The sequence below is a fragment of the Lissotriton vulgaris genome, unplaced genomic scaffold, assembly GCF_964263255.1.
Source record: "Lissotriton vulgaris unplaced genomic scaffold, aLisVul1.2 SCAFFOLD_628, whole genome shotgun sequence".
NCBI classification, from domain to species: Eukaryota; Metazoa; Chordata; class Amphibia; order Caudata; family Salamandridae; genus Lissotriton; species Lissotriton vulgaris.
Window position 1 is genome coordinate 288656 of NW_028249533.1, and position 27596 is coordinate 316251.

The following is a 27596-nucleotide window of genomic DNA, read 5'->3' on the forward strand; positions in this document are numbered from 1 at the left end:
TCCTGGTAAAAGGAGCACTTCGCTCGGTGCAAGGTAAATCCGTTGTCCGCCAGACGTTGCAGTGTGGCCCTGAGGTGTGTAGGGTGGTCCTCGAGGTTCTTGGAGAACACAAGTATGTCGTCGCTTAAGTTGATCACCCCAGACAGTCCGGAGAGCGTCTCCCTTATGGCGTTTTGGAACACCTCTGCCGCTGATGAGACACCGAAACTTAGCCTTTTATAGCGATGTAGGGCAACATGTGTGGAAAATGTGGTGATGTTGCGGCTTTCGGGGTGGAGCTCTAGTTGGTGGTATCCCGCATTGAGGTCCAACTTGCTGAACCATCTGGCACCATTTAAGTCAGCAACAATGTCGTCCATCGTAGGCGTGAGATGACCCTCCCATTTCACGGCCTTGTTCGGTAAGCGCATGTCGACGCACAGTCGAATGGCTCCTGGTTGTTTTTGTTTCGGGGCGATAACGAGGGGTGAGATCCACGGGGTTGGGCCCGACACTTTTTCAATGACCCCCCAAGTCTCCCAGCTTTCAGAGTTCTTCCTCAGATGGAATGGCACCCTCCGGTGCCTCAATGCCATGGGCCTGACCGTGTGGTCGACATGTAGCTTGAAAGTTTTTCCCTTGAGGCAGCCCAAACCCTGAAACAGCATGGGGAAATCTTTGAGCATTTCTCATGCGTGCAACTCATGTACTTGATTAACGAAGAACACCAACTCTAAGTCCTCCGCTGTGTGGCAACTGAGGCGGGTCCCTCTCTTCCCCTCCGTGATGTGGAATCTCGTTCGTAGGCTCTGGCCATTGCTGGTGACCTCCACCTCCATGACCCCTCGCAGAGGGAGTGGCTCATCGCTGTCATAGGTGTATATTTTTGCTTTTGACGGGTGGAGTGGTGGGCGAGGTGCCAGTTTCTCGTATTGGATGCTGTCCATCACGTTGACGGACGCCCCCGTGTCTATCAGGGCATGAACCTGCCACGGTGATGTCACTCATTGGTGTTGGCCGTCTCTTGGAGCCTTCTCTGCCAACGAACGACACGAAAAATATTTAATCGTCATCTTCTTCGAGGTCGAAATTTGATCGTGAGTTGTCGCTGCAGGGACCCGGATCCTCCAGAGATAGTTGTCGCAATCCTTGTGCAGGCCCACGCGGGCTTGGGGCATTGCTCCGGCAGACTGAAATGGTTGAGCTTGCCGTATTAGGAGCACGTTTTTCCCCTTGCAGGAAATTTTCCACCTTGGGGATGATCCATGCCACAGTTACCGCACATGGAGGTAAGCGGAGCACTCGCTCCTCCTCTTGGCTGTTGAGGCCGTCTACGGATCGTATCTACCTTCTCCTCCTTTATCGTGGGTGTCTGTGGCACCGCCGAAGGACGATTCAGGGCCGCCACCATCTCGTCAGCCCGAGCGTTGAACAGTTCGTGAGAACTGGCAAGGACCAAAATTTCATTGAGGGAAATGCGAGGCTGCCGAAGAATGAGACGTCTCAGCTGGACCGAACGGCAGCCTTGAATGAGCTGTGCACGGATTGCAAGTCTCTGATCCGGTAGATCACATGAGGTGGCCAATTTTCTCAGACGGGCATAGTAGACGTCCTTTGTTTCCGTCTCTCCCTGCTGCGCTTGCCGTAGCTTAAACCATTCGTAGTCCGGATTGATCTGCGGATCAAAATGCCGATTTAGAGCTGCAACCGCCCGGCGTAGTCGTCATTCTCGCCTCTGTCCGGCAAGGTCTCAAACAGATTGTATAGTTCAGCTCCGCCATACCACATGAGGAGCGACCTTTTCACCCTTCCATCCATCTCCCTGATGCCCACGAAGTAGTGATCGAGGCGACCGATCGAGGAGCGCTATCTCGCTGCTGTGGTGGACAGGTCCGAGAGCTCACTAAATGGCAGCAGCGGGGCGGCTGTTCCGTGGCCGGGTGGGTTGTGGAAGTGCTGGGCTGCCTGAGCTGGGGCAGGAGCTTGGTGAGCTGCATGTTGCGGAGCTGGGGCCTGGAGCACGGCCTGAGGATGTGCCGGCGCTGACGAAGGGGCACCACCGCCGACGGCGGCTGGAGCACTCATCTTTCCTGGGCGCAGGCGGTGTTGGCGCAGTCCCCACTGGTTTGGGCACAGTCGGCGCTGGCGCACTCCCCACGGTGTTGCAGGTGTCCACTGCGCGCGGGCGTGCTCTTGAGGGACTTCCCCCTACCGTGGCCACCCCTGGGCTGTGGTCACGTGTCTGCGCGCGGCTGCTGGCGTGTCTGGGCCCCACCCGGCTGAGGGACGTCAGCGCTGAACTTGCTGCGTGTCCCTAGACCCACGAGTCCCTGGGTCAGAAGGGCCTCAGTGGAGGGGCCAAAGTCTTGACGGTGGGGTTTAGGCAGCCCAGTGGTGAAGAGCAGTCCACAGAACAGGCTGGCCAAAAGCAGCAACCTTTGATGCTTCACCCCTGTAACGAGGAGAGAGGTGCTGGCCAGCAGGGGGCTTCATGCGAGGTTGGTGGGGCCACGCGTTGCCAAGCGGGCCCCAGCTCCTGGGGGCCGACTCTCCCCCCGTGCGAGCGCACCACGTGGATCGCGCAGGCTCGACCGCCGGCACCACCACGTGGGGGCGGGAGCGCGATGGGCAGGGCAGCGGAGCCGAGCCGGGCTCACGGCCAGGCACGGTGCAGCGCAAGGGAAGTGGCGCGCACGGCCGACCGCATCGACACGCAGAGGCCTCATCTCGGTGCCGGTCCTGGCACGAAGAACAGCTCCTCCTTCCGCCGCGCACCAGGCAGGACGCGGATGGCAGATATCGGCAGGGTAGGCACCCGCGACCGTGTCCCGGCGGCAGCTCAAGCGCAGCCTGCGCGAGCACCGCGGACACGGGTTCAGATGGCCGGCTCGAGGCAACAGGGTCGAGGCGTGGGGCAGACGTGCCTCGTCGCCAGTGTGGTGACGCAGGTCACCGGGGGCAAAGGGAAACCTAGGTCGCAGGTTTGGGCCTTTGCTAAGTAAATGACGTGAACAGACACTCTTAACTATTCTGGGCCGAAGACCACGAGCGGTCTCGCGCCCGTTTATTTATACCCTCAGGCGGGCCCGCCCTCGGGGTGTGTGGTGCGTGTGTGCGTGAGTGGATGGGCCGTGTGGGTCCGTCATTACACTTTCACCCCTTGCTAGAGCCCCTGCAGCTCCACTCTGCCTTTTGCTTGATGAATCAGCCCCCCCTGAATTTTTTTCCTAGCCCTCCCCCTGAAATTTGACTCCAGGTGCATCTCTGGCTCTGTCTCTCGCATTTCTAACAGAGCGGTCACAGTGCCCGAGTTAGACTGAGAAGAACCACAACGCATTCACGGAAGAGTACGGCCCGCGAGCTGGAGGGCGCCTTTGAATGAAGACACAGAGGGCTGGCTCGCAGCGGCCTAAGCCGCCATCTATCTGGGGACAGGTAGTAAAGCAGAAGCCGCATGCCTCAGTACCGACGTCCGTGTTCTGCGGTGACCCCAGCAAGTCACGCAAGCGGATTCCACCATGGAGAGCGGTGCACAGTAAATTACAGCAACAGCTCTGGGAACTGGGAATCTCCCACTTAAAAACCTACCTTACCGGGCGGGTCCTGAGTCCCGTGCCGGCCTCAGCTCCTGGCAGTGGCGGGGTCCCATCAGGAGGCAGCCACAGGCAGCCTCCCTCCCCTAAGCCAATCACAACACTGCAATGGCAGCGTCGTGATTGGTGAGGCACAGCGGAGAGCGCCCCAGCTGGGCCATTTTCTCTATGTAGGCTGCATGCTTTGCTTCTTAGCTCTATACCTGAAGAATTCTGGACCAGAATTAAAATTAACTGGAACCAGCACCCCAAAAGAAGGAAAAAGTGGGTGGATTTAACAAACAAGATTGAGATTAAAATCTTGATCCAAGATGGACCCGACAGTATAAAAGTTATTTGCGGATGGTCAAAGTGTGATTGATGAAGGTATCACATTAATCCTTGAAGGAATTCATAGAAATAGGAGGGAGAGAGATAAAATAAAATCAAGGCCTTCCAAAGAAAACTATAGTGTATAATCTGGCCCTTTTGAGACTGAGAAAACCAGACGAGAAACCTGTCCAAAAACTTTTTTAGAGAAAAATAAAAGAGTTTCTACGCAAACCAATATATTTTTAAATTTTGAACTATTGTCCTGAAGAAGGTGACGATGCACCTTAGCACCGAAACCCCGCGTCAACAGTTGTTCCTCATGTATTCATCGTATACATTATTATCCTTCAAAACAAATATGATGAGTATATGATTTTAATGTTTTTTTTAACTTTGTCAATATTTATTATATAAAACATGTTTTTTGAATAAAATAAAATTGACAGTACATTCCTTTGAATTTATATGGTTAATTGGAAATGTATTATTCTATGTCTGATTGTATATATTTGCCTGTAAATTTAGCAACCTGGTAACATTTGTCTTATTACATTTTAGTGTATAGTCTTGCTCAATCAAACTAACCAATCTAATTAGAGAAATTAATCCTTTTGTTCTCAGAGTAGAAGAAGGGAACTTTGTTTTTGTTTCAGTATCTATACCCATCCCTTTTCCAAGTACTAAGGTACCTCCCAAACCTTTTTTGAGTTTAAGAAAATAAAAGACACACAAATGATGGAAAGAATGCAGAACAGATTCTGACAGGATCAGACAACCTTTGAGGTTAAAAACATGAGTACATTTGCGGCAACAACAACACAAAATTTGAAAGCAACCAGAGACAGTTCAGTGTGCTGTGAGAAATGAGAGGGAAAATTGCACCTGCATGGCAGTCTCTTTGTTGGTGTATGAAGTGAGAGGAGGTGGCACCAGCCTAGCTTGCTCTCTGTCGTCATCCTGGGAATGCGTCAGAATCTAACGCCACCCCAGGAGTGGCATTAGCGTGGCGCAACAAGGAGAAATGTTTTCATTTCTCCTTGTTTTTTCCTTTTTAGGTCTCAGCTAGCGTAGGCTGCGCTTGCGCAGTCTCGCTGGCGAGATTTTATGTTTCTTAGTAGCGAGGGTTAACCCCGCTCCTCTTCTCCATTGGCTGGCTTCCTAAACGGCAGCCAGCCATTGGAGAAGAGGTTTTGTTTTCATTTAAGCCCAGTCTTTTTCGGATTGGGGGGCGTGTTTTTTCATTTGTTTCTCTGAGTTACGACCTTAATCAAAAACACACCCCCCAGTCTGAAAAGGACGGGGCTTCAAGCTGATCTTTGTTCGCTTTTAATGCTTGGAAAAAAGACGCTGGGGCTGAAATGGGCGAAAGGGTGGAGCTCATACTGTAATAGTAATAGTAAATGTAATAGGGTAATAAAATATCATCCAGCGATAGAGCTGAAGCGCGTCTCATGCCCCCTCCACCCGCCACCCTCTCAGGATGGAAATTCTGGAGACGTTACCTTGGTTCGGTGCAGGAATTGGACGCTGTTCGGGGTCTCCCAGGCTAATGGTGGGAGCTTAGCAAAGCGCTCTGCTGATGGCTTGTTAAAGGCTGTGTGTTCCAGAGATCACACAAGTGCTCGGACTGCGAGGGTGCAAGATGGCGGCTGCCATCTCTCGGGGGTGAACCGGTCCGCAACGCTGCCCCGCTGCGAGTTGGACCAGTGCCCTGCGGATGGAGATTGCACTTTTGGAGCTGTGCTGCTGAGCGACATGCCTCGTGGGCGCCCAGCGGTCCCTGTATGGCTGCGGAGACCCCGACGGAACTGGGACTCAGTGTGGAGGCCTGGTGTTATCGGCGGGGTGCAGCGCGAGGCATTACTCACTGCTGCGGGAGGATAGTGGTGCTGGAGCTGGTTGCGTTGAGTGGGGGCGCGGCCTTGCTTGGGCCTGCAGCTGCGGAGGCGGGTGTGGGCCTAAGTGCGGGGCCGCGAACTTCGAGCCGTGACCAGTGGGAGAGCCTGTGCATTGCTAAGACCTGTAAAGTATGTAGGGGCTCCTTATAACCACCCCAGTGCCCTGAACCACTCCCGGTGCCCTCCTCCACCACCCCTGGTGCGCTGCTCCCCCGCCTCCACACGAGCCCTCTAACCTCTTTTCAGCGGGGAGTCCCGGCAGCCTGCCCCCGCCGCTGTGTGGCCGAGAGCTGGGGCAGAGCCACCGAACCGGTCTCCCAATCTTGGTGGGTGAGGCAGTTGTGTATGTGTGTGTGGCTGTGTGTGTGTGGCTCTGTGTGTGTGACTCTGTGTGTGGCTGTGTGTGTGTGGCTGTGTGTGTGTGGCTGTGTGTGTGTGGCTGTGTGTGTGTGACTGTGTGTGTGTGGCTCTGTGTGTGTGCGTATGGCTCTGTGTGTGCATGTGGCTCTGTGTGTGTGCGTGTGGCTCTGTGTGTGTGTGTGTTTGGCTATGTGTGTGGGTGTGTTTGGCTCTGTGTGTGTGTGTGTTTGGCTCTGTGTGTGTGTGGCTCTGTGTGTTTTTGTGTGGCTCTGTTTGTGTGGCTGTGTGTGTGGCTCTGTGTGTGTGTGTTGCTCTGTGTGTGTGCAATGCAATAGGTGTCGCATTTGCGAGAGCTAAAGCTATTGGCATTGTAAATGACAATGCCATTTATTTATCTGTTTTCAAAACCAACACATAAATAAAAAGTTTGTCATTTACAATGCCAATGGCTCAAACTTTTGCCAATACGAGACCGTTGCATTGTAAATGCTTGTTCTATGTGTGCTGCATTCTGCGGCACACATAGAAATGAGAAAACACCTGAATTGATTGGTTTTGTGTGGGAAAATGTGCCTTTCTGCAAAAAATCAGGCACACTTGCACCATGGTGCCAGGGTGCCTGCACTGGCGCATGGCAGCCCATTGTCCGCTGGTGCTGGGGAAAAGAACAGGAATGCGCCGTATCTCATAGATAAGGCACATTCCTTCCCTTTTGTTTCAACGTAGGGCAGTGCAGCAAGATTCCTTGTTGTGCTGCCCTGCGCCAAAACCTCATAAATGATGCCATAGATGAGCACAGGGATATATCAGTTATCTATGGTATTAGCACCAGACCCAATACCTGGTATTCGTACTTAGGTGGTCTGCATCATAGGTGTAAACTTTGTTTAGGCGAGGCTGATCCATTTGTTCAAGGACCGGTCTCTCTGCCGGAATTCTCCTCTCTGCCCCCCTAGGGGGCGAGACATAGTTTATATTATAAAAACTAGTGTGTTGAAAAGCTGCAGTTGTTCTTCTGTGTTCTCTCTAAAACTTTAGGAGACGTTTCTGACCGGGCACAAGAAAACAGTGTACCATGTTGTTTTACCTTGTACAAAATGTTCAGACTGAGTCCCAAGAGGAATATCTGAATAACAAATAACATGTACAGCATATTCCTAAAATTATATCATGGCACAAAACAAATGTACTATGTGTGGCTGTACAAAGCAGAGGCAGCCTAAAATGTGTAATGCGCTAACAAAGGGAGAGCCAGAGTGGGTCCAAAAGAGTATTCGCCACAGGGACAAATTCCACTTTTTCTTCCACAGCTGAGTTCTATTCTGGCACTGACACCAATCGCTCTTTCTTCCCAAACAGGGTTCTATCCTGGCACTGGTACCAGTGGCTCTTCTTTCCACACTGGGGTTATCCTGGCACTGGCAGTCAATCTTCAGGCTGCACTGGAGTTCTGTCCTGTCACTGATGACATCTATCTCTCTGTCTTCCAAACTAGGATTCTGGACTGCACTGAAAACAGTGCCTCATGATTCTGCACTCGCACTCCATCTTGGCACCATCATCAGTCATTCTTTTCTGCCACTGACAGCTGTCTCTCTTCCTTCCACATTTGGGTTCTATCTGGGCACTTACACCTGTTGCACTTTCTTCAGCACTGGTCCTTCAACCTGGCACTGACACCCGTCTCTCTTCCTTCGTAGGGCCCTGTGTCCCACACTCAGGTTCTACCCTGCACTGACACCCATCGCTATTCCTTCCTGGGGCCCGGGCTCCCACTCTAATGTTCTATCCTGCACTGATACCCGTCTCTCTTCCTTCCTAGGGCTCCGGGCTCCCACACTCAGCTCTATCCTGGCACTGACACCATCTCTATTCCTTCCTAGGGCCCCGGGCTCCCACACTCAGCTCTATCCTGGCACTGACATCCGTCTCTCTTCCTTCCTTCCTTCCTAGAGCCCCGGGCTCCCACACTCAGGTTCTATCCTGCACCTACACTTGTCTTTCTTACTTCCTAGGGCCCCTGAGATCCAACACTCAGGTTCTATCCTGGCACTGACACCCGTCTCTCTTCCTTCCTAGGGCCCCGGGCTGTACTATGTGGATGACAATGGGACACGTCTGGCTGGATCTCTGTTCTCCACTGGCTGTGGGAACAGTTACGCCTACGGGGTTGTGGACAGTGGCTACCGATATGACCTTACAGTGGAGGAGGCCTATGATCTGGCCCAGCGAGCCATTTGTCATGCCACACACCGTGACGCCTACTCTGGAGGCTACGTTAATAGTGAGTTACATATAACAGTTCCGTCTGCTGTGTGACCTGGGTCCACGGTGCATTGCCCATTTATTGATCAGGGAGGCACTAAATCTGGGAAGTTTGCAGCTTACAACCCCTATTCTGACCTTCAAATGGTGACAGTCTCCTTTGCATGAGTTTGCCCTACCTTTATGATGTAAGGTCCGTGGCGTCTTCGGAAAGTCTGCTTGACAACGAGTACTAATTTCACCATTGTGGACTAAGAAAGGCCCCACTCTAACTCAGGATGAGTTATTTCTCATCAGACTCAAATCTCTCCTTCCTGGCCTAGGACTCACCTGTCCCAGAAACTTTCTCCCTCTTATTGCAGACTGCACCTCTCCATCATGGCCTGGGAAAGGGGAGAATGTTTATGTTGAAGACAGACTCTCTCTTTGAGATTGAAATCTCTCCTTCCTGGCCTAGGAGGACTCACCAGTCCCAGAAGGTTTCTCCCTCTTATTGAAGACTGCACCTCCCCATCATGGCCTGGGAAAGGGGAGATTATTTATGTTGAAGACAAGCTCTCTCTTTGAGATTCAAATCTCTCCTTCCTGGCCTAGAAGGACTCACCTGTCCCAGAAGGTTTCTCCCTCTTATTGCTGACTGCACCTCCCCATCATGGCCTGGGAAAGGGGATAATGTTTATGTTGAAGACAGACTCTCTCTTTGAGATTCAAATCTCTCCTTCCTGGCCTAGAAGGACTCACCTGTCCCAGAAGGTTTCTCCCTCTTATTGCAGACTGCACCTCCCCATCATGGCCTGGGAAAAGGGATAATGTTTATGTTGAAGACAGACTCTCTCTTTGAGATTCAAATCTCTCCTTCCTGGCCTAGAAGAACTCACCTGTCCCAGAAGGTTTCTCCCTCTTATTGCAGACTGCACCTCCCCATCATGGCCTGGGAAAGGGGATAATGTTTATGTTGAAGACAGACTCTCTCTTTGAGATTCAAATCTCTCCTTCCTGGCCTAGAAGAACTCACCTGTCCCAGAAGGTTTCTCCCTCTTATTGCAGACTGCACCTCCCCATCATGGCCTGGGAAAGGGGATAATGTTTATGTTGAAGACAGACTCTCTCTTTGAGATTCAAATCTCTCCTTCCTGGCCTAGAAGGACTCACCTGTCCCCGGAAGGTTTCTCCCTTTTAAGACAGGCTCTCTCTTTGAGATTCAAATTTCATCTTTATGGCCTAGATTAGACTCCAAACTATTCTTGATACCATTGCGGGGATTCTGTGTTGTCCAGTGTAAGCCCTCTCTGCTCTCCTCTACCCATGGCAGTTTTCTTTTTTACCATGTCTATGTTGTGTCAGGCCATAGAGCGCACTCCACCCTTGTGGCATGGGATGGCTTATCTCTAACCTAGAACGGGAGCCGACTAGACCTTTCTGTCTTCTTGTCGCTTTTGAGAACACGACTGTTACCCGTGTCTAAACTGTCTCTTGTCATAGATCCTCCTCTGGTACCGTGGCCTGAGATAGCTTCCATTTATTGATCTTACACTTGTCTCTCCTTTGTGTACCCATGCATAAACCCCCTGTGATCACAGAGTTCGCTCTCCCCTAATGCCCTGGGCTGGCTCTTCCATGCCCATGTCTAAGCTCTCTTACACCTTTCTGTTCACAGTGTACCACATGAAGGAAGATGGATGGATTAAAGTCTGCAGCAAAGACGTCAGCGACCTTATGTACCAGTACCAATCCGAGAAACTCTAGATTAGAAGAATGCGGCGCCTTCGCCCATCTACAGAGCCTGGATCCAAGACCTGATAGAGGGAAACCTCTGATATGTCCACACACTTTTCCTTGCAATACTCTGAAAGCTGATCCATAAAGCACATGCAATTCTTTCTAAATCTATTTACCACACATTTTAAATAAAGATCAATGAGTCAAATCTTCCCATATGTCACTGTCTATGCTTTTGATACATTTAATTTGGATTTTGCAGTGCGCTATATCTCAGGAGATGTTTGACTGGCGTCACTCAACCGAAGTGCATGGCCGGGTTAAGGGTGAGCTGGTATCACATCCAAAGCAGATATTCAATTCCCTAACTCCCCGTCTCATAGCGGCAGAGCTGAAAGCGATCACAGTGGTTTCTCAGTGGTATATAGAGGACTCAATTTAAATGTAGGTCTGGTCACCATTGGAAGACGAGTAACATTGTGGGGTAACCACATGATAAAGTGAACACGTTCTTTTGTGGGCAGTCGTAGTACTCATGGGAGTCCTGGCCCTGGTGAGTATTTTTGTTATTGTTGGGTTTTCTTGTCTATGGTGAGTACTGATGTATATTTGACGCACTGAAGGGCAGTCTTGGCATTGGCAAAGCCATTGATATTATGTCATGGCACTGGTGAACAGTCCTTGTGCAAGTGAGTACTTTAAGCATTTAAAGGTAGTTATGGTGATAGTAGGTACTCCTAGAATGGGTGATGAGTTAGATTCCTAAACGCTACTTTTGCTATAGTGTTGGGAGTACTCATGACTGGTGCGTACATTTCACAGTGGTGGGATCTGAAAGCTTTTGTAGGTGCCCATAGCATCAGTGGATACTCTTGACATTGGTTGGTAGTTATGGTATTGGTGAGTACCAAGAGCACATCTCGATGTCCTTGTTGGGCAGTAAGTCCGCGGCATGACTCTGAAGAGCGGGCCCTCTGTCCATGTCACGTTTCCTAAGTATTTTCTATTTTGTCAGTTTCCCCCAATTGAACCGTGCAAACTCAGTGAAGAGCCACGTAGTAAATGGACTGAGATCCCAGAACGCTGCTCTATGGTTTATGGGCTACTAAATGCTCCCCGCTTTAAGAGTGTCAGTCTGTGACGGGCCAGGCTCAGGGGCGTTGTCTGAAGTGAACAGGCTCACACCAATATGTCGAAGATGGGGTTTTATTTTCCAGTACAGTCGACGTTTTACCGTCGCCAGGGTCGGTGAGATTATAACAGTATCCAAATAAAGAAAAGAAGTCAAGGTCCCGTCTCTTCCTAGGACAAAGTCTTAAATGTGCTTTTCCTGGATGCGGTATTCAAAGCTTTGAGGTGGGGCAGTCCTGGGATTCGGTTCTCCCGCCTTGGTCCTCACCCGGGCTTCTTCTTCCACTAGCGGAGACTTGAAAGTAACAAAGAGAAAGAAAGAAAGAGAACACGTGTCAGTTTCTAGGACACAGTCGTTTACCAGAATAGGGAAGGGGGTGCAACACAATTCGGTGTTTGTTTTACTTATTCTACTCCAGGGCGTGCACGTGAGGGAGGAAGGGGAAGTGTTGGGAAACGGGAAGCGGCTTGGATTAACGGAGGACGCTGACACTGGCCACAAGGTGTTCAGGGATCCTCCTGTCCCTGCCTTCCCACCCAACCCGCAACCCGGCTCTGTACCTGGGAGAGCCACACTCCTCCAGGAGAGTGGCTGGGCGAATAGCGGTACCGTTGGCCTCCTGGCACCTCCTCCAGTGACGTCTTCTTCTCCTCTCGATTTTCTCTCCGTCCTGGTCGTCCTCCTTTTCTACGCACGTCCTCCTCACTCGAGCTCCGATCCTCCGACTCTCCCTCCTGCCTGCTCGTCTCTACGCCTCTTGCTTCCGTCTTTTCCCTGTCAGCGGGTCTCCTGATTGGTTGGTCTCTGGTGACGTCTTCAGGCGGGGCTTTTCCAGCCAGTTCGGGGATCTCCTTAAAGGTATATGCGCTGGTTTCTGGGGATTCCTCAAACCAGACTGCCTCTCTTCCAGCTTCCCAGGTCTCCGGCTGAAATGAAAGGAATCGACAGTCCTCAGCGGGGGCAGACCACCATTCCCTTGCTTCTGTTCCCTCTGATTCGGCATATAACTGGGAAGGCAAGTCTGACCCGTTACACTCCCCCTCCCTTGCATTCTCCGTCTCCTGGAGAGGTCTTATCCGGGAGAGGAAATCAGCATTCCCGTTCTCGAGTCCTTTCCGGTGTTGTACAGTGAAGGCGTACGGTTGGAGACTTAAAAACCATCTCAGCACCCTGGGGTTTTGCCTCTTATTTTTACTAAGCCACTGTAAGGGGGCGTGGTCCGTATAGAGGGTGAATCGTGTGCCCTCTAGGTAGTAGTTCAGTTTTTCTATAGCCCATTTAATGGCTAGGCACTCCTTCTCTATGGTGGGGTATTTTTGTTCTCTGGGGAACAACTTCCTACTGATAAATAGAACTGGATGTTCTGTCCCTTCACTAGAGAGTTGGGAAAGTACTGCACCCAGCCCATGGTCTGAGGCGTCTGTTTGTAGGATAAAGGGCTGGGAAAAATCAGGTGATCTCAATACCGGGGCCGAGGTAATGGTGTCTTTCAGGGCTTCAAAAGCTTGTGAGGTTTCAAGGGAGGGGTTGGTCAGGGCCTTAGTCTGGGATCCTTTTCTTAGTAAGTCGGTCAAAGGGTTTGCGATTTCTGAACAGTGTGGGACAAACCTACGGTAATATCCCAACAAACCCAGAAACGCCCTAAGCTCACGTTTTGTGGAGGGAAAGGGGATCTCTTTTATGGCTCTCACTTTTTCCTCTTGGGGTTCGATCATACCTTGGCCCAATACATACCCTAGGTATTTTACTTTCTCAAATCCGACTTTGGAATTTTTTTAATTTACGTGTAGGCCGGCTAGTGCAAGACTCTTGAGTACCTCTTGTAGGTCTCCCATGTGTTGTTCCCAGGTGGTACTAAAGATCACAATATCATCTAGGTATGCTGCTGCACAGTGTTGGTGTTCACGGAGTACCTCGTTCATGAGACGTTGGAATGTAGCAGGGGTTCCGTGTAGACCAAACGGCAATACATTAAACTCCTATAGACCCTCAGGAGTGGAAAAGGCGTTTTTTTTTGTCAGACTCTCTTAGTGGGACCTGCCAATATCCCTTTGTGAGGTCTATGGTGGTAATGTAGGTGGACTTTCCCAGTTTCTCTATCATGTCGTCTACCCGGGGAATGGGATATGTATCAAAACGGGAGATGGTATTGAGAGCCCGAAAGTCCATACAAAAGCGCGTTGACCCGTGTGGCTTAGGGACCATGACTAAGGGGGAATTCCACTCACTCTTGGATGAGCGGATCGCCCCTAAGTCAAGCATATCACGTACCTCTTTTTTAATGGCTTGTTTCCTTGCTGCTGGTATGCAATAGGGTTTTTGGTTAATGGTTTTGCCCGGGACGGTATCAATGGTGTGTTCTATCAAGTCGGTTCTACCTGGTACTCTTTTAGTACTTTTTTCAAGGTTTGGTGTTGTTCTTGAGTCAAGTTGGAATGGATAACTAGTGCCTCGAGGGTACTCTGGGCTTGGGTGAGATTCACCGCCTTCGGCAGGGGTCCTAACCATTTTTTTAGGAGATTGATATGGTAGGTCTGCACCCTCCCAGGTCTGACTTGTATCCTATAACTGGTTTTTCCCACTGTACCTACTATCTTATAGTGTCCCGTCCAACTGGATTTAACTTTACTAGCAGAGGAGGGGAGAAAGACCAGGGCCCAATCCCCGATGTTCAGTTTCCTCCATTTCTTTCCTTTATCATAGAAATGTTTTTGTTTCTGTCTGTTTTTCTCCAGATGTGTATGGGCAAGGTCTCTAAGTTTCCCTATTTTGGAGCAGAGTTTTTGTGTATACTCGAGGAAATGATGGGCCTCCTCCTCCTCCTCCTTCTCCCATGCCTCTTTGTCAAGACCTGCCTGGCAGCCGTTTAACATGACAAGAGAAAACCTAAAAATACATTTGGAGGAAAAGCGCGATGTAATTACTCGCGTCTCAAGAGGCGACATGTGATGTCTGTAATATTCCTCCACGGTGTTTGACAGAGCTTCAGGATAGCGTTACACATATGGCTGGAGTGTCGGGACGCGGCAGAGTTCCGAGTTGCCGGTCTAGTGTTCCTCAGCTCGAGATCGGCACAGCTGGTGAGGCGCGCGTTCCGATAACGAACTGCACACTTCAACTGTAGCCGTTCGCCGAGTCAGAGTGAATTCCAGTGAGCTTCGAGAGTCAGAGAAGTGTTTCCCTTTTGTATTTAACAAGTTTCCTGTTGTCGCATGCGCAACGTGGGACACACAAGTAAGACATTTAATCTTCGTTTCCAGACTGTTTAAAAACTTCATACAACGCAGCTCTTTGATGTTTATTGTGACTTCTTGAGTTCCAGAGTGAATTAACTCGTCAGACAAAATATTGATTTCCCAATCCCTTTTAGTTTACTCATAGTTAGGTTCCCTATTTGGTGAAGCACCGAACTCTACTACTTATGTGCTATCAGTTGACAAGTTACTGAGGATTCTTCAACTGTGACAGGTATTTATTCAGCAATTGGAGAATACATTTAGAGTTATGCCATATCATTAAAGAATACTAATTGTACTGTGCTTACATAGGTTATAAAGAATCCGAGTTCACAGTTGATAATCCAGCAAGAGAGAAGCAAATGCCTAAGGTTCTGGGGTAAGCGTTACATTAGCTTAGAGGTTAATTAAATGCTAGTCAGAATTGCATGTATTATATTTTAGTGTTCCCCTGCAGGTATCGCACAGAAGACCTTGAGAACCAACTCGAAGTGTGTGACACTCGGAGGCAGTCTCTCTTTTCTTTATTATTTTCTCCACTACCCCTTTCCCTTCTGCTTCAGGGGTTACCCGGACATCTATTGTCGGGTGGCTCCTGGGGTGGTGGGGCGTTGGGACTAGCGTCGATTCCTGTATATCTACCAGGCCTTCTGACACTCTTTCGTCATGTCTAGTAGCATCCTAGGCCTTCGCCCGTAGAGCAGCTCAAAAGAACTGCACCCCAGACTGCTCTGTACTTGACTACGGATGACGTAGAGAGCCAAGGGGAGGAGCTAATCCCAGTCTCTTCCCTCAACCACTAACATTTTCTTTAACAATCTTTTTAGGGTGCCATTATAACGCTCTACTAAGCCGTCTGTTTGGGGGTGATAGACCAATGTTTTAATGTGCTGAAGATCAAGTACTCTACAAACCTTCCTCATGAGTTTAGAAACGAAGGGGGTACCTTGGTCGGTAAGAATCTCCTTTGGAAATCTGACACGCGAAAACATTTCGATCAGACGATCAGCAATAAGTTGAGAGGTCGGTGCTCTTAATGGGAAGGCCTCGGGATAAAGGGTAGCGTAATCCACCACCACTAGGGCGTATAGGTGACCCTTTCTAGTTTTCGGGAGGGGACCTAATAGGTCCATGCCTATCCGGGAAAACAGGGCCCCTATCACCGGCATAGGCTGTAAGGGTACTGGTGGAGGTTTGTAGGTGCTCATTTTTTGGCATGTCTCACATTCCCTACAATACTTCTCGACATCCCTATAGACCCCAGGCCAATAGAATAATCGTAGAATATTAAGGGTGGTTTTCTCTTTCCCTATGTGTCCCGCGGTTATGTGGGAATGTGCAAAAAAAAGGATTTGTTCACGGAATGCAGCAGGTACTAGCAATTGGGGCTCTTTCTTGTGGTCCGCTAAGCAGTACAACAAACCCCCGTTTCCCATAAAGAAGGGTCCTTGTGTGGGTACTGTTTGCCCTTCCTTGTATGAATACTGCCAGGCATTTTTGAGAGAAGGGTCATTAGACTGGGCAAACCTAAACTTTTTATCCATCACCCATGGCTCCTGAGAAAGGAGAGCTAGACAGGAGCTCTCCTCTTTTTCAGGTTGTTCTTTCCTGACTTTATTGTGTAGGAGTGTTTTGAACAATTCTAGGAACTCGGTATTGTCCGTCCCTATGATCAGTTCTTCTGGGAGTTGATTCATTACTCCTACATAGATATAGTATGTGTCTTTTTCCTGGGTGCTCAGCTGGATAAGTGCCACGGGATATGTCTTCACATCACCGTGTACGCATCTGATGTGTACCACTCTTCCTGCTATGATTTGGTCTGCTTGTATGAGTTCCCGTAGGACCACGGATTGCTTGCAGCCTGAGTCTAACAGTGCTTTAACCGGTCTTTTGTTTATCCTTACGTGAACATAAAAGGATGGACCGCATTCTTCCGAATATAGGACTGCTTTTGGAAGGTATCATATGTCCATAGGTTCGTCTTCGGTCTTCCGTTTGGGGCAGGCTCGCGCTATATGTCCCCACTCCCCACATTCGTAGCACTGGGTCCCTTTTGGGGGCGTGAGTTCGGCGTTTTTTCCCTTTGCTTTTGTTACTTCCATATTATGTTTGGCTCTTGCGAATTTGCCTGGGAGGGGTCGGTATAGACGGTCAGTTTCTGGACTCCCGTGCCGGGGTTGGGCTCTTGCAAACGTGGCTGCCATTTCCATTACTTCTTTGGTGGACAGGTTCGCATGCTGTTTTAGCCACCGTTGGGAGTTAAACGGGAGCGCTTCCAGAAACTGCTCTAGATATATTTTATCAAGTATTTCTTCCTTTGAACACACATCCGGTCTCAGCCATTTATCTGCAGCAAATTTTAGTCTGTAAAACAAAGTCTTAGGGTTCTCCCCTGGGTGCCCTTTCTCCCGTCTGAATCGGACTCTGTAGGCCTCATCGTCGAGCCCCAAATGATCAAGGATCATTTTCTTTACCTCCACATACGGGGTGGTCCCCAAAGGGTTTGCTACCTGATAGGCAGCCTGGGATTCTCCTGTAAGCAGCAGTGCTAGTAAATAGGGCCATTTTTCCACCGGCCAATTGCAGGCCCTGGCCGCCCTTTCAAAGTTCAGTAAAAAGGCGCCTGGGTCCTCCCCGGTTATAAACTTCTGTAGGGCTACCCCAGTGGGGTTCTGTTGGACCGGACGAGCATATGGCACGGACCCCGTGGAGTTATCTGCAGTGATTCTCTGTAGCCCTTCCAATTGCGCCGAGATGGTTTCTTTAAAGGCCTCTATCGGCTTGGGCTGATGTAAGCTGGCTTTCTACTGCCCATCCCAGCTTATCCTGGGCCTCAACAATGTGCTTTATGAGGGATTCCATTGGTATCAATGGTTGATTGCATGCATTCTCCACCATGTGTGACGGGCCAGGCTCAGGGGTATCGTCTGTAGTGAACAGGCTCACACCAATATGTCGAAGATGGGGTTTTATTTTCCGGTACACTCAACGTTTTACCGTCGCCAGGGTTGGTAGGATTATAACAGTATCCAAATAAAGACGAATAAAGAAAAGAAAGCAAGGTCCCGTCTCTTCCTAGGACAAAGTCTTAAATGTGCTTTTCCTGGATGCGGTATTCAAAGCTTTGAGGTGGGGCAGTCCTGGGATTCGGTTCTCCCGCCTTGGTCCTCACCCGGGCTTCTTCTTCCATTGTCGGAGACTCGAAAGTAACATAGAGAAAGAAAGAAAGAGAACACGTGTCAGTTTATAGGACACGGTCGTTTACCAGAAAAGGGAAGGGGGTGTGACACAATTCGGTGTTTGTTTTACGTATTCTACTCCAGGGCGTGCACGTGAGGGAAGGGGGGAAGTGTTGGGAAACGGGAAGCGGCTTGGACTAACGGAGGACGCTGACACTGGCCGCAAGGTGTTCAGGGATCCTCTCGTCCCCGCCTTCCCACCCAACCCGCAACCCGGCTCCGTACCTGGGAGAGCCTCACTCCTCCAGGAGAGTGGCTGGGCGAATAGCGGTACTGTTGTCCTCCTGGCACCTCCTCCCGTGACATCTTCTTCTCTCAATTTTCTCTCCATCCTGGTCGTCCTCCTCTTCTACGCACTTCCTCCTCACTCGAGCTCCGATCCTCTGACTCTTCCTCCTGCCTGCTCGTCTCTACGCCTCTTGCTTCCGTCTTTTCCCTGTCAGCGGGTCTCCTGATTGGTTGGTCTCTGGTGACGTCGTCAGGCGGGGCTTTTCCAGTCAGTTCGGGGATCTCCTTAAAGGTATATGCGCTGGTTTCTGGGGATTCCTCAAACCAGACTGCCTCTCTTCCAGCTTCCCAGGTCTCGGGCTGAAATGAAAGGAATCGACAGTCCTCAGCGGGGGCAGACCACCATTCCCTTGCTTCTGTTCCCTCTGATTCGGCATATAACGGGGTAGGCAAGTCTGACCCGTTACACAGTCGTGTCCAGGTTTTGTGCAACTGGCCCTGATAGCGATCAGTAGAATCCATTCTAGGCTCCTTTTGTATGTGGCAGCTTGAAATAGTAGATGGCTTTACTTCAATCACTTCCCCACTGACACAGCTCTGGTTTGCAGTGGGTAAAGGGGTCCCTGACAGTCATCTTCTGTTTTGATTTCAACAGGTTTTATTGAAATTTTGCATATAGTAAACATATGAACATAATCCAATTAAAGGACAAGAAAAGGAAATCCAAAATAAGCATACCCACATGAAAGGTCTGTCAACGTTCAAAAATACAAAGGGGTGGAAGGAAATCATATACAAAATTATATTGAACATTGTGGAATGGTCAGAGAGGATTGTAGTAAAGTGGATGCGCCCAAAAAGGCAGACCCCTGTGCAGTCATGCTACTTCAACAGAACAACCCCCTGAAGTGGTAGCTTGATCAGAGTACAGATTCTCATGGGCAGGATTTCTGAATACCACACTGTTATGGCAGGAGAAGTAGCAGGTAGGAAGGCCTACAGGAGTCCGGGTTCCTCTTTAGAGTGAATGTGTCTTTGAGTGAGAGGCCCTTGGGAACTCCAATGCCCACAGGTGCAGAGATTGTGCATTCTTGGTGGTGACAAAAATGAGAGTCAAGGTTCCCCCCATTGATGGAAGTGTGTAACTGTTAGCCATGGTTCACTAAGTGTTGAAGGTTCATTAAGTGTTTGTCTGCCCTGGTGTTCAGAGATCCCGCCAGGTGGTTCACCAGCAGAGAAATTCTGTGGCAGTTCAGCCGCTTCCAGAGGCGTAAAGCTTCCTGCCACAGGACCCAAAAAACCACAACCCATCCAAGCTTGTTGCAATATCACATGGTGGTGGTGTCAGTGAGCACCTGCTCCAGCCTTCCTCTGATGAAGGGCAGAAAGGCCTAAAATGCCAAGTGAATTGTCTTTACCTTCAACAAGGTGATGTGTCTCTGATCTCCACGTCTCACATATGGCCTCTTCAAACCAGAAGCAATGCATTAGTCAGCGCTGTCAAATCTGGGTGGGATAAGAAGAGTCGGCCACAAACCCAATTGTGGTCCAGCAGCCACCACTGCAGATCTTTTGCAGTCTCCTCCAAAATCTGGATACAATCAGAGAGATTCTCCAGGCGCTGAGCCCACTGGGATTTTAGGTCCCAAAGCAAAGCCCACTTGTACAATCTGGCATGTTGTACCTGTTGGATGCAGGAGACTAACAATCCCAGCAGCCTCAGAGGTGGTGACAACTGCTCTGAAGAAGTGCTGTGACCACCGCCACCATTTTTGTGCACACCTGAGGGGCACTAGTGAGGCCAAAAGGAAGCACTGCAAACTGAAATCACAGGTAGCACCAGTGGGCCTGCAGGGCAAGAATATGGAAATAAGCATCCAACGTCAGCATACAGTCTCCAAGGTCAAGGACAGACAAAGCCTGGGCTAGGGTGAGCATCTGAAACTTGTCCTTCCGAAGGAGATTTGAAATAAGACAACTACCTCCATCCTTCTTCAGCACAAGAAGTGGTGGGAGTACCAGCCAGATCCTACTTCTGGGTTCGGAACCCTCTTAATGGCCCTGCACTTCCTGCTTAAGATGGGCATGCGGTCCTCTGACAGCCGTCGTCATGGTGGTGGAAGATGTGGCAGAGTCGAAATGAAAGGGAAGGCTTAGCACCAATTGACAATTTGGAGGACCCACTCATCTGATGTAATTGCTTGCCACACTTGAAGGAAATGTTGCATCCTGCCCCAGCAGGGTTAGTGTGTGCTGTGAAGGACACACAAAATACATTTTGCACATCTAGCAGCTGAGCTAAGCTGCCCATTGCCACTGATGCCCGGGGCATTGTATTTGTAAGCCACTGTATTGGCCACAAAAGGGCTGTGAGACCTGTTATATTGGAGGCGGAGTCTGACTGTGGTGGTAATAGAAACCCCTCTCGTAGCTTCTATGAAAAGGGCGAAATTGTTGATGGGATTTTCTGCGTGTGCGAGACCAGCTCAAGGAATGTGCTGTGGCCCAGCTTTCTTTAAAATCTTCCCAGGCGGAATCCACTTTCTCGCCCAAATGGCGAGTGTGAGCAAATGTCATGTCGATCAAGGATGCTAGGCTATCCCCAGAAAAGCCTGTAGACTCATCCAAGCATGGCACTGAAGCGCCAAACTCATACCGATCGCCTGACCTAAGCCACCGGTTATGTCAGAAACAGAGAGGATCACAAATTTTGCCTCTTTGTGACCATACTGGATAACTTGTGTTTGGGACACCCAGAGGGTTTCTGGAACAGCAGGTAAGACTTAGGCCACCGTGTCCCATAGCCCAAAAGACAGAAGGTGTTTACTGATCACTCATTTTCCTAATTTCTGTATTCTTTTAGAATCACAATCAGGTGGAGTCCTGGGCAAGGCAAGGGATTTACATTAGTGGCAGATTTCCGGACTTCCAAGCTCACCGGTATCGGATGTTGTGTAAAACATCAGGGCCCCTTGGTGCTGGTAGATGGCCCTGAGGAATCTGCCTATTGCCTTATGACTACTGACTAGTCGTCCCAAACATGTTTTGCCCAAGTGTGCGTCCATGAGGGTCCCATTAAATGGTAAGAGATGTTCTGTAAGTGCATGGCCAAGAGTGAGTACCTTTGCCAGAACATTAGCATTCACCTCCATAGTAGGGAGTTGTAAGCCCAGTACTTTTTCAACAAGGGGGATTTCGATTACATACCCCAGATAGGTAGCAAGGTCACCGTGCAAATCAGGCTATTTATGGCATAACCGGAGCACCATATGATGTCCATATCAACTGTTCAGGCATTGCATACGGTCATCACGACAAGTATTTGCAACCAATGAAACTTCCCATCCCCTACTAGCCCCCCACCCTTCCCCCATCCTCCCCAGGCGTGTCACTTAAGTGCAGTCTATATTAAGCCAATATAACTGTTATCTCATTGGGGGTGACTAATTCATATAGGAGGCTGTTGCCCCTGACTGTCACCTGGCTTGCTTGGCAAGCACCGCTAAGAATCGTGAGGCTTCAGACCGAAGTGGTTTTAGAGCTGCTTAAGCGTTAGCCCCTAGCTGCGACAGGGTCACCTACAGATGCGTCATCCCCCTCCGCATCGGGAGATATATGTGCCACAACGATCGCTTCCAGGGCCTTTTCAATCTCTGTTCGCTTCGCTACTTGTAACCTAATTATTCCCTCATATTCATCCTAATTTAGGAATTCTGCTTTTAACTTTGCTGTACTAGGGCCCTGTTTTGCCTTCCAATGGTGATGTTCCATTTGGCCAGGAGCAGACCCATGTCTATAAATTTGCTAGTAATTTTGTTCTTGGACGTGTGGGGAAACTAGTGCAAAATACAACGATCCATGGTTGGATCCAGCTCTCTATCAGTGAGGTCTGATAATGTTGTTGTTACCTCCTCCCAGAAACTGTCTAAGAACGGGCAGCCCCATAACATGTGTTTAAAATCTCTGCTTTCTGTGTTACATCTTTGGCATGTCGCTGAGTGGTCCGGGAAATATGTGTGTAGTGTTGCTGGGGTAAGGTATGCTCTATGTAAAATATGGAAATGCAACAATTGAAATCTTGCATTCCTTGTGCTCTTCCAGGCTCTCTCCCCATGCCTTATCTGGGATGTCCCCACCTATATCAACTTCCCATTTGAGCTTCAGGACAGACAGGGGAGTAAGGATTCCAGCGTCATGCGCCTTTAGAGGCACGTCACTGCTTTAAAAAGTGCCTGCTGTCAACACTACGTTTTGGCAGGCCATGGAAGTTGGTGGTTCTGTAAGACCCCTACCCCAGTGCTTCCTGATAGTCGCAGTGAGGGCCGTGTACTGCAGGAAATCACCCCTGGGTAGGTCAAAGCGGGTTTGCAGGTCATTGAACGGGATCATGGCATCCTCCTCATATAGTTCCCCTATGGTAGTCAGCCCTTGTTCCAGCCAAGTTTCCAATTTCTGCCAATTGCCACCAAGTGGCAGGGCCCTGCACATTATCAATGGTATTTCCGGTGCGTAGGGATATTTAGTAGAGGCTCTGCGCAAATATCTGTGCCAGCATTTTCGCGCCGTGGTGAGTTCCAGGGTGAGAGTTGCGGTATTAACCGGGAGCCGCAGTACAATGCGGGACAGTAATAACAGGGGCCCAAAGTCTTCCCTGCACTCATCATCTCCCCTATTGGCCGTCACTACGCACTGCGTAAGCCATTGAAATTGTGCTGCCAAATAATAGGTCTCGTAGTCTGGAACCGCCAGGCCACCTTCTGCTCTTGGTCTCATGAGTGTACTGAGAGCCACCCTGCGTCTGCCCTTGCCCCAAAGGAAGGCTGTGGACATTGAACCAAGCTGCTCAAAATACGTTGCAAGAATCCAGATCGGTAGGGTCCCAAAGTTATATAAGAGCCTCTGGAGGGTTATCATTTTTAGAAGGGCCACACGCCCCGCTTCTGACAGCGGCAGGGATCCCCAGAATTCGACGTTGGCTTTTGTCCCTCTGATGGCCGTCCCAATATTACCCTCAAGAATGTCCTCTTGTTTGTGGTAAATATGTGTGCCCAGATAGGGAAGACATCTGTCTTCCCAGTTCACCCCCTCTGTGTGCTGCAAGCCTACCCTATTCCCACGTGCAAATATTGTGGCAACATCCCCACGGTAGGTGTCCGCTTCCAGGATGTGCATGAGCCTTCTGATACTGACCGCTGTGTTTCTAGTGGGGAGAAACCTGGATTGGTCTTTGTGTATAAGGGTGGTCATTTAAGGGGGCAAACGGGAGGCTAAGATTTTTCTTAGTATTTTATAATCGAGATTGAGCATGGATAAGGGGCGGTACACAGTTTTATCCCACACCTGCTTGCCGGCTTTAGCAGAGGGATGATGATTGCTATCCTAGTAGAGACAGGGAGTTTGCCAAGTTTCTTGGCATCTTTATATAATTGTATGTGTTTGGGAGCCAAGAGGTCAATGTTTGCCAGGTAAAATTCTATCGGGAAACCATCAGTGCTTGGAGTTTTATTGCGGGCCATACCCTTGATCGCTCCACGCACTTCTCTTACTTCGATCTCTCATCCTAGCGAGAGTGCTGTACCTTTGTCCAGCGCAGGTAGATCAACCCCTTGCATGAACTTCTGCAGTTCCTCAACCATTGGGGACAGCTGACTTCGATAGAGCTCAATATAATATTCCAAAATTACGTCCTTGTTGGTCATATCTGGCTACCCCATTCTGGTCAATGATCTCCAGTATGACTGTACCCGTCTAGCCGGGTTGGCCAGCCAGGCAAGAAGGGCCCCCGATTTATTCCTCTCCGAGTGTGCTTGAGTTATGTAGTCTTTGTAATCAAAGCATCACAGGCGCTCTACCTGTGTGGCTACCACCTCCCTGGCCTCTAGTAGCTCCTGTTGTTTATCTGGGTTTTTGGGTCTGTCCTTTTCCAGGGCGCGCATGCATTTGTCATCTCTCTTTACATATTAGAGGAGAACCTGCCTAACTCCAACCATCTCAGATATGCACCTCCCCCTAAGGCCTGTTTTACCGGCGTCCCACTCCACGAGGGAGGATGTGGCTGTACCCCTTTTGTCTTGGAAATAGTTAGTGATAGCTGTACCTATTGTAGTGCAGAAAGCTTGGTCGTCTAAGGTCTCCGGGCATAGGCGCTAGGTGGGAATTTTCGGGCGCGCACTCGACCATTGTAACTGTACCAGGACAGGGTTGTGGTTCGGTAGTGTGCTTTTGAGGTATTCGCTGCAGCCCACCCCCTCATGGACATCAGGTGAACACAGAATGGCATCTAGTCTGACATGTAATTCGTGGAGGATGTACCATGTTACAACGCATACTGTTACAACTACCTACCGTTACTACGCGACCATTACAACGCATACCATTACAACGCATAGAGCTTTGAGGTGCTGGATAGTGGTAAGTATAATTTACTATTCTAACTCCAGTCCCCGTGGACCCTAGGGAAGGTGTTGGATAGTAAATTATACTTATTCCCTATCCTAGAGCGCCCCCCAGCGCAATGCGTTGTAATGGTATGCGTTGTAAAAGTCGTGTTGTAATGGTAGTGCGGAGTAAAAGATGCGTTGTAACGGGTGTATACCTTCGTGGAGGGCCGAGAAGGAGTAATCTCGGGCCATGGGGTGGTGCGCCCTCCAGGTGTCAATTAAACCCCATTTATCTAGCCAGTTATGACGTGAGTCTGCCAGTTTGTGTGCAGCTGAATTAGGAAGTGGAGGGTGAGAGCGGTCAAGGGCAACGTCAGAGGTACAATTAAAGTCGCCCCCAGGAGTATCAACCCCGTAAGGATGGTCACCAGCTTTCCTGGCAGAAGAGAGAAGGCCTTTTGGTCCGAGTTGGGCACATAAGTCTACATCTTGACACAAGTCTAAATCTCGACACACGGCTGATCAACATTAATGATCGAATTACCTCGGTAATCGACCAAATCGCCCCAGTCAGGCCTATAAAAACGTATCGCTCAGCTCCTACGGCCCCATGGTACTCGAACGATCTCCGAGTACTTAAATCGGAATGTAAACGTCTTGAGAGACGTTGGAGAATTACCTTCTCCCCTGAACGTAAAAGCATTTATAAAAATGCTCTGAAAAAATATAGGAAAAAGATCATAGAACATAAAAGAACATTTTTAGAAGAAAAAATCAATCGTTCGCAAGGGTCATCTAGGGAAATATTTGAAACAGTACGATCTTTCACAGACCCTTTAGCCCTAAAACGTCCCCCCTTGGTATCACAGATTCTTTGTGACAACCTTTCTATCTTTTTTGAAAATAAAATAGCTTCCATTTATGACTCCTTTCCCAGCAATACTCAGGTTACAGAAAGTTTTTCTTTACTCTCTTCTGCGGGACCAGAGTCCTTGTTCTCTGACTTTGCAGAGATCACCTTGGAACAATCCCTGGCAGAACTTTCTAAAATCAAATCCGGCTCCTCGCTTGACCCCTGGCCCGCTAAGCAGTACAAATCCTTAGCCCTTGTCCTCAACCCTTTCCTGAACAAGATCTGGAATGATTCACTTAAATTGGGACTTTTCCCTGACACCTGGAAACAGGCACGACTGGTTCCTATAATCAAGAAGCCCAATGCTGATCCTAGTGAGCCCGCTAATTACAGATCTATCTTGCTGCTACCGGCTCCTGCTAAAGTCCTTGAAAGACTCGCTCAGCAACAACTAGCGAGCTTTCTCGAAACATCCGGTGCGTTTCATGACTCTCAGCAAGGCTTCAGGCCAGGTTATAGCACTGAGGCGGCACTCATTGAGATGTCTGATGCTGTTAGATGGAGATTGGACGAGGGATCAAGAGCGGTGTTGGTGCTGTTGGATCTTTCAGCAGCATTCGACACCGTCTCCCACCCCCTCCTCCTAGACGGTTGCGTTCAAAGGGTATCCAGGGCACGGCCTTAGGATGGATATCATCTTTTCTGTCCAACCGTACCCAGGCGGTGTTTACCCCCCCCCCCTTTCACCTCAGAAAGCCGCCCGCTTCGGTGGGGAGTCCCTCAGGGCTCCTCGCTGAGTCCGCTTCTATTTAATGTATATTTTTCCCCTCTTTTTGATATCATTGCCCAAACAGGTATTAAAGTCACTTCCTATGCTGATGATATCCAGCTTTTGTTTTCTTATAACAGCATCACTCCCACCACTTTTGATCCCTTCAAAAACTGCCTACGAACTATTGCCCAGTGGATGGATAGTAATTTCCTAAGGCTAAATGCAGGCAAAACGGAGGTCCTCTTTTTCCACCAACCTACACCTCTCGATCCTAATATCTGGTGGCCTCTGGATCTAAGCGCTCCTCCTCTCCCCAATGCCTCTGTGAAAAATCTAGGAGTTAGATGGGACTCTAACCTTTCATTTTCCCATCAAGTTCACACAGTTTCAGCCGCATTCTTAGCTAAGATCCGAATGATAAAAAAGTTCATTCACTTTCTTCCCAGTAACACCAGGAAGATCGTGGTACAGGCACTGGTCACCTCACACCTTGACTATGCCAATGGCCTGTACACCAGCTTGTCTGTAGGGCTCTGTCATCGCCTCCAGACAGTTCAGAATGCTGCGGTGCGACTGGTTAGCGGTATCCCCCTACGTGAGCATATAGCGCCTCACCGTCGTGAACTACATTGGCTACCGGTCCAAAAAAGGGCAGAATTCAAAGCTCTGATCCTAGCTCATCGTGCCTTGCGAGGCAAGGGCTCCGCCTATCTTGCCACGTGCCTGATTCCTTATAACAACTCCAGGACCCTACGCTCCTCTTCAAAAAACTTTCTCACTGTTCCTAGATTTAGGAAATCTCGTTCCGGTGGAAAATCTTTCCCCGTACTGACGGCAGCTCTCTGGAATAAATTACCCAATGTCATTCTGCTGATCGAGGAGGAACAACCCTTCTGGAGAGCCATAAAAACCCACCTGTTCTGTTGATTGTTATCTTTAACATCCTTCTATGCAGTATGAAGCTACACAGAAGCGCTGGGACACCCCGTTGGGGTAGCTGTGCGCGATACCAAAATACACTAAATAAATAAATAAAATAAGAGTGTATCTTATGGCGCCTGACCATATAGTGAATGCCCCGTACATTCAACGAGAGACAAGTGAAACCTAATGTGGATCCCATTGTTGTGGCCTATGACACACCTGGATTCCCTTAAAAAACCCCAACTATAGAAACGACCCCTACTCCCCCTTCCCAGAACAGGTATCCTAAAAAGAATCCACGTCCCAACCATAGTAACACAAATCATCGTCCAGTGACAGTTGAAGGGGTGCTAACCCAATAAGAACTGTGTTAAGTACCCCATAGTGCCTCCCCCCGTAACTGATCTTGCCAACAACTGGATGTTACTCATAAGGCATTGTAGGGAAGGCATAAGTTCACTGCCACTGCTCCAATGACACAATGATGGGAGTACCCGAAAAATCTCCACGTTGGATGTCACCCCATGACCTTCACATGAGATCATCAGCTGTTTGGGGGCGTAATCCATGGCATGTCCGCTCCTAGACTGTCGTTGTTGCTGCGGTCTGGTGAGGTCTCCGACCTTCCAGTGTAGCATCCACTCCCACTCAGAGGAGAACTAGTTCTTTTGTGGCTGTGCGATATCACTGCTACTTTGCAACG

At 49.5% G+C, this 27596-nt stretch overlaps 1 protein-coding gene across 1 annotated transcript in view; it reads left to right on the forward strand.

The window, feature by feature from the left end:
- LOC147663551 (proteasome subunit beta type-8-like) overlaps positions 1-10338 on the forward strand; it is a 215056-nt gene extending 204718 nt beyond the window's left edge. Inside the window, exons 5-6 of the mRNA XM_086950364.1 lie at positions 8222-8426; positions 10065-10338. Coding sequence (XP_086806490.1) covers positions 8222-8426; positions 10065-10153 — 294 coding nt within the window. The 3' untranslated portion in view covers positions 10154-10338. The remainder of the gene's footprint in view (positions 1-8221; positions 8427-10064) is intronic.
- Positions 10339-27596: the final 17258 nt, after the last annotated feature.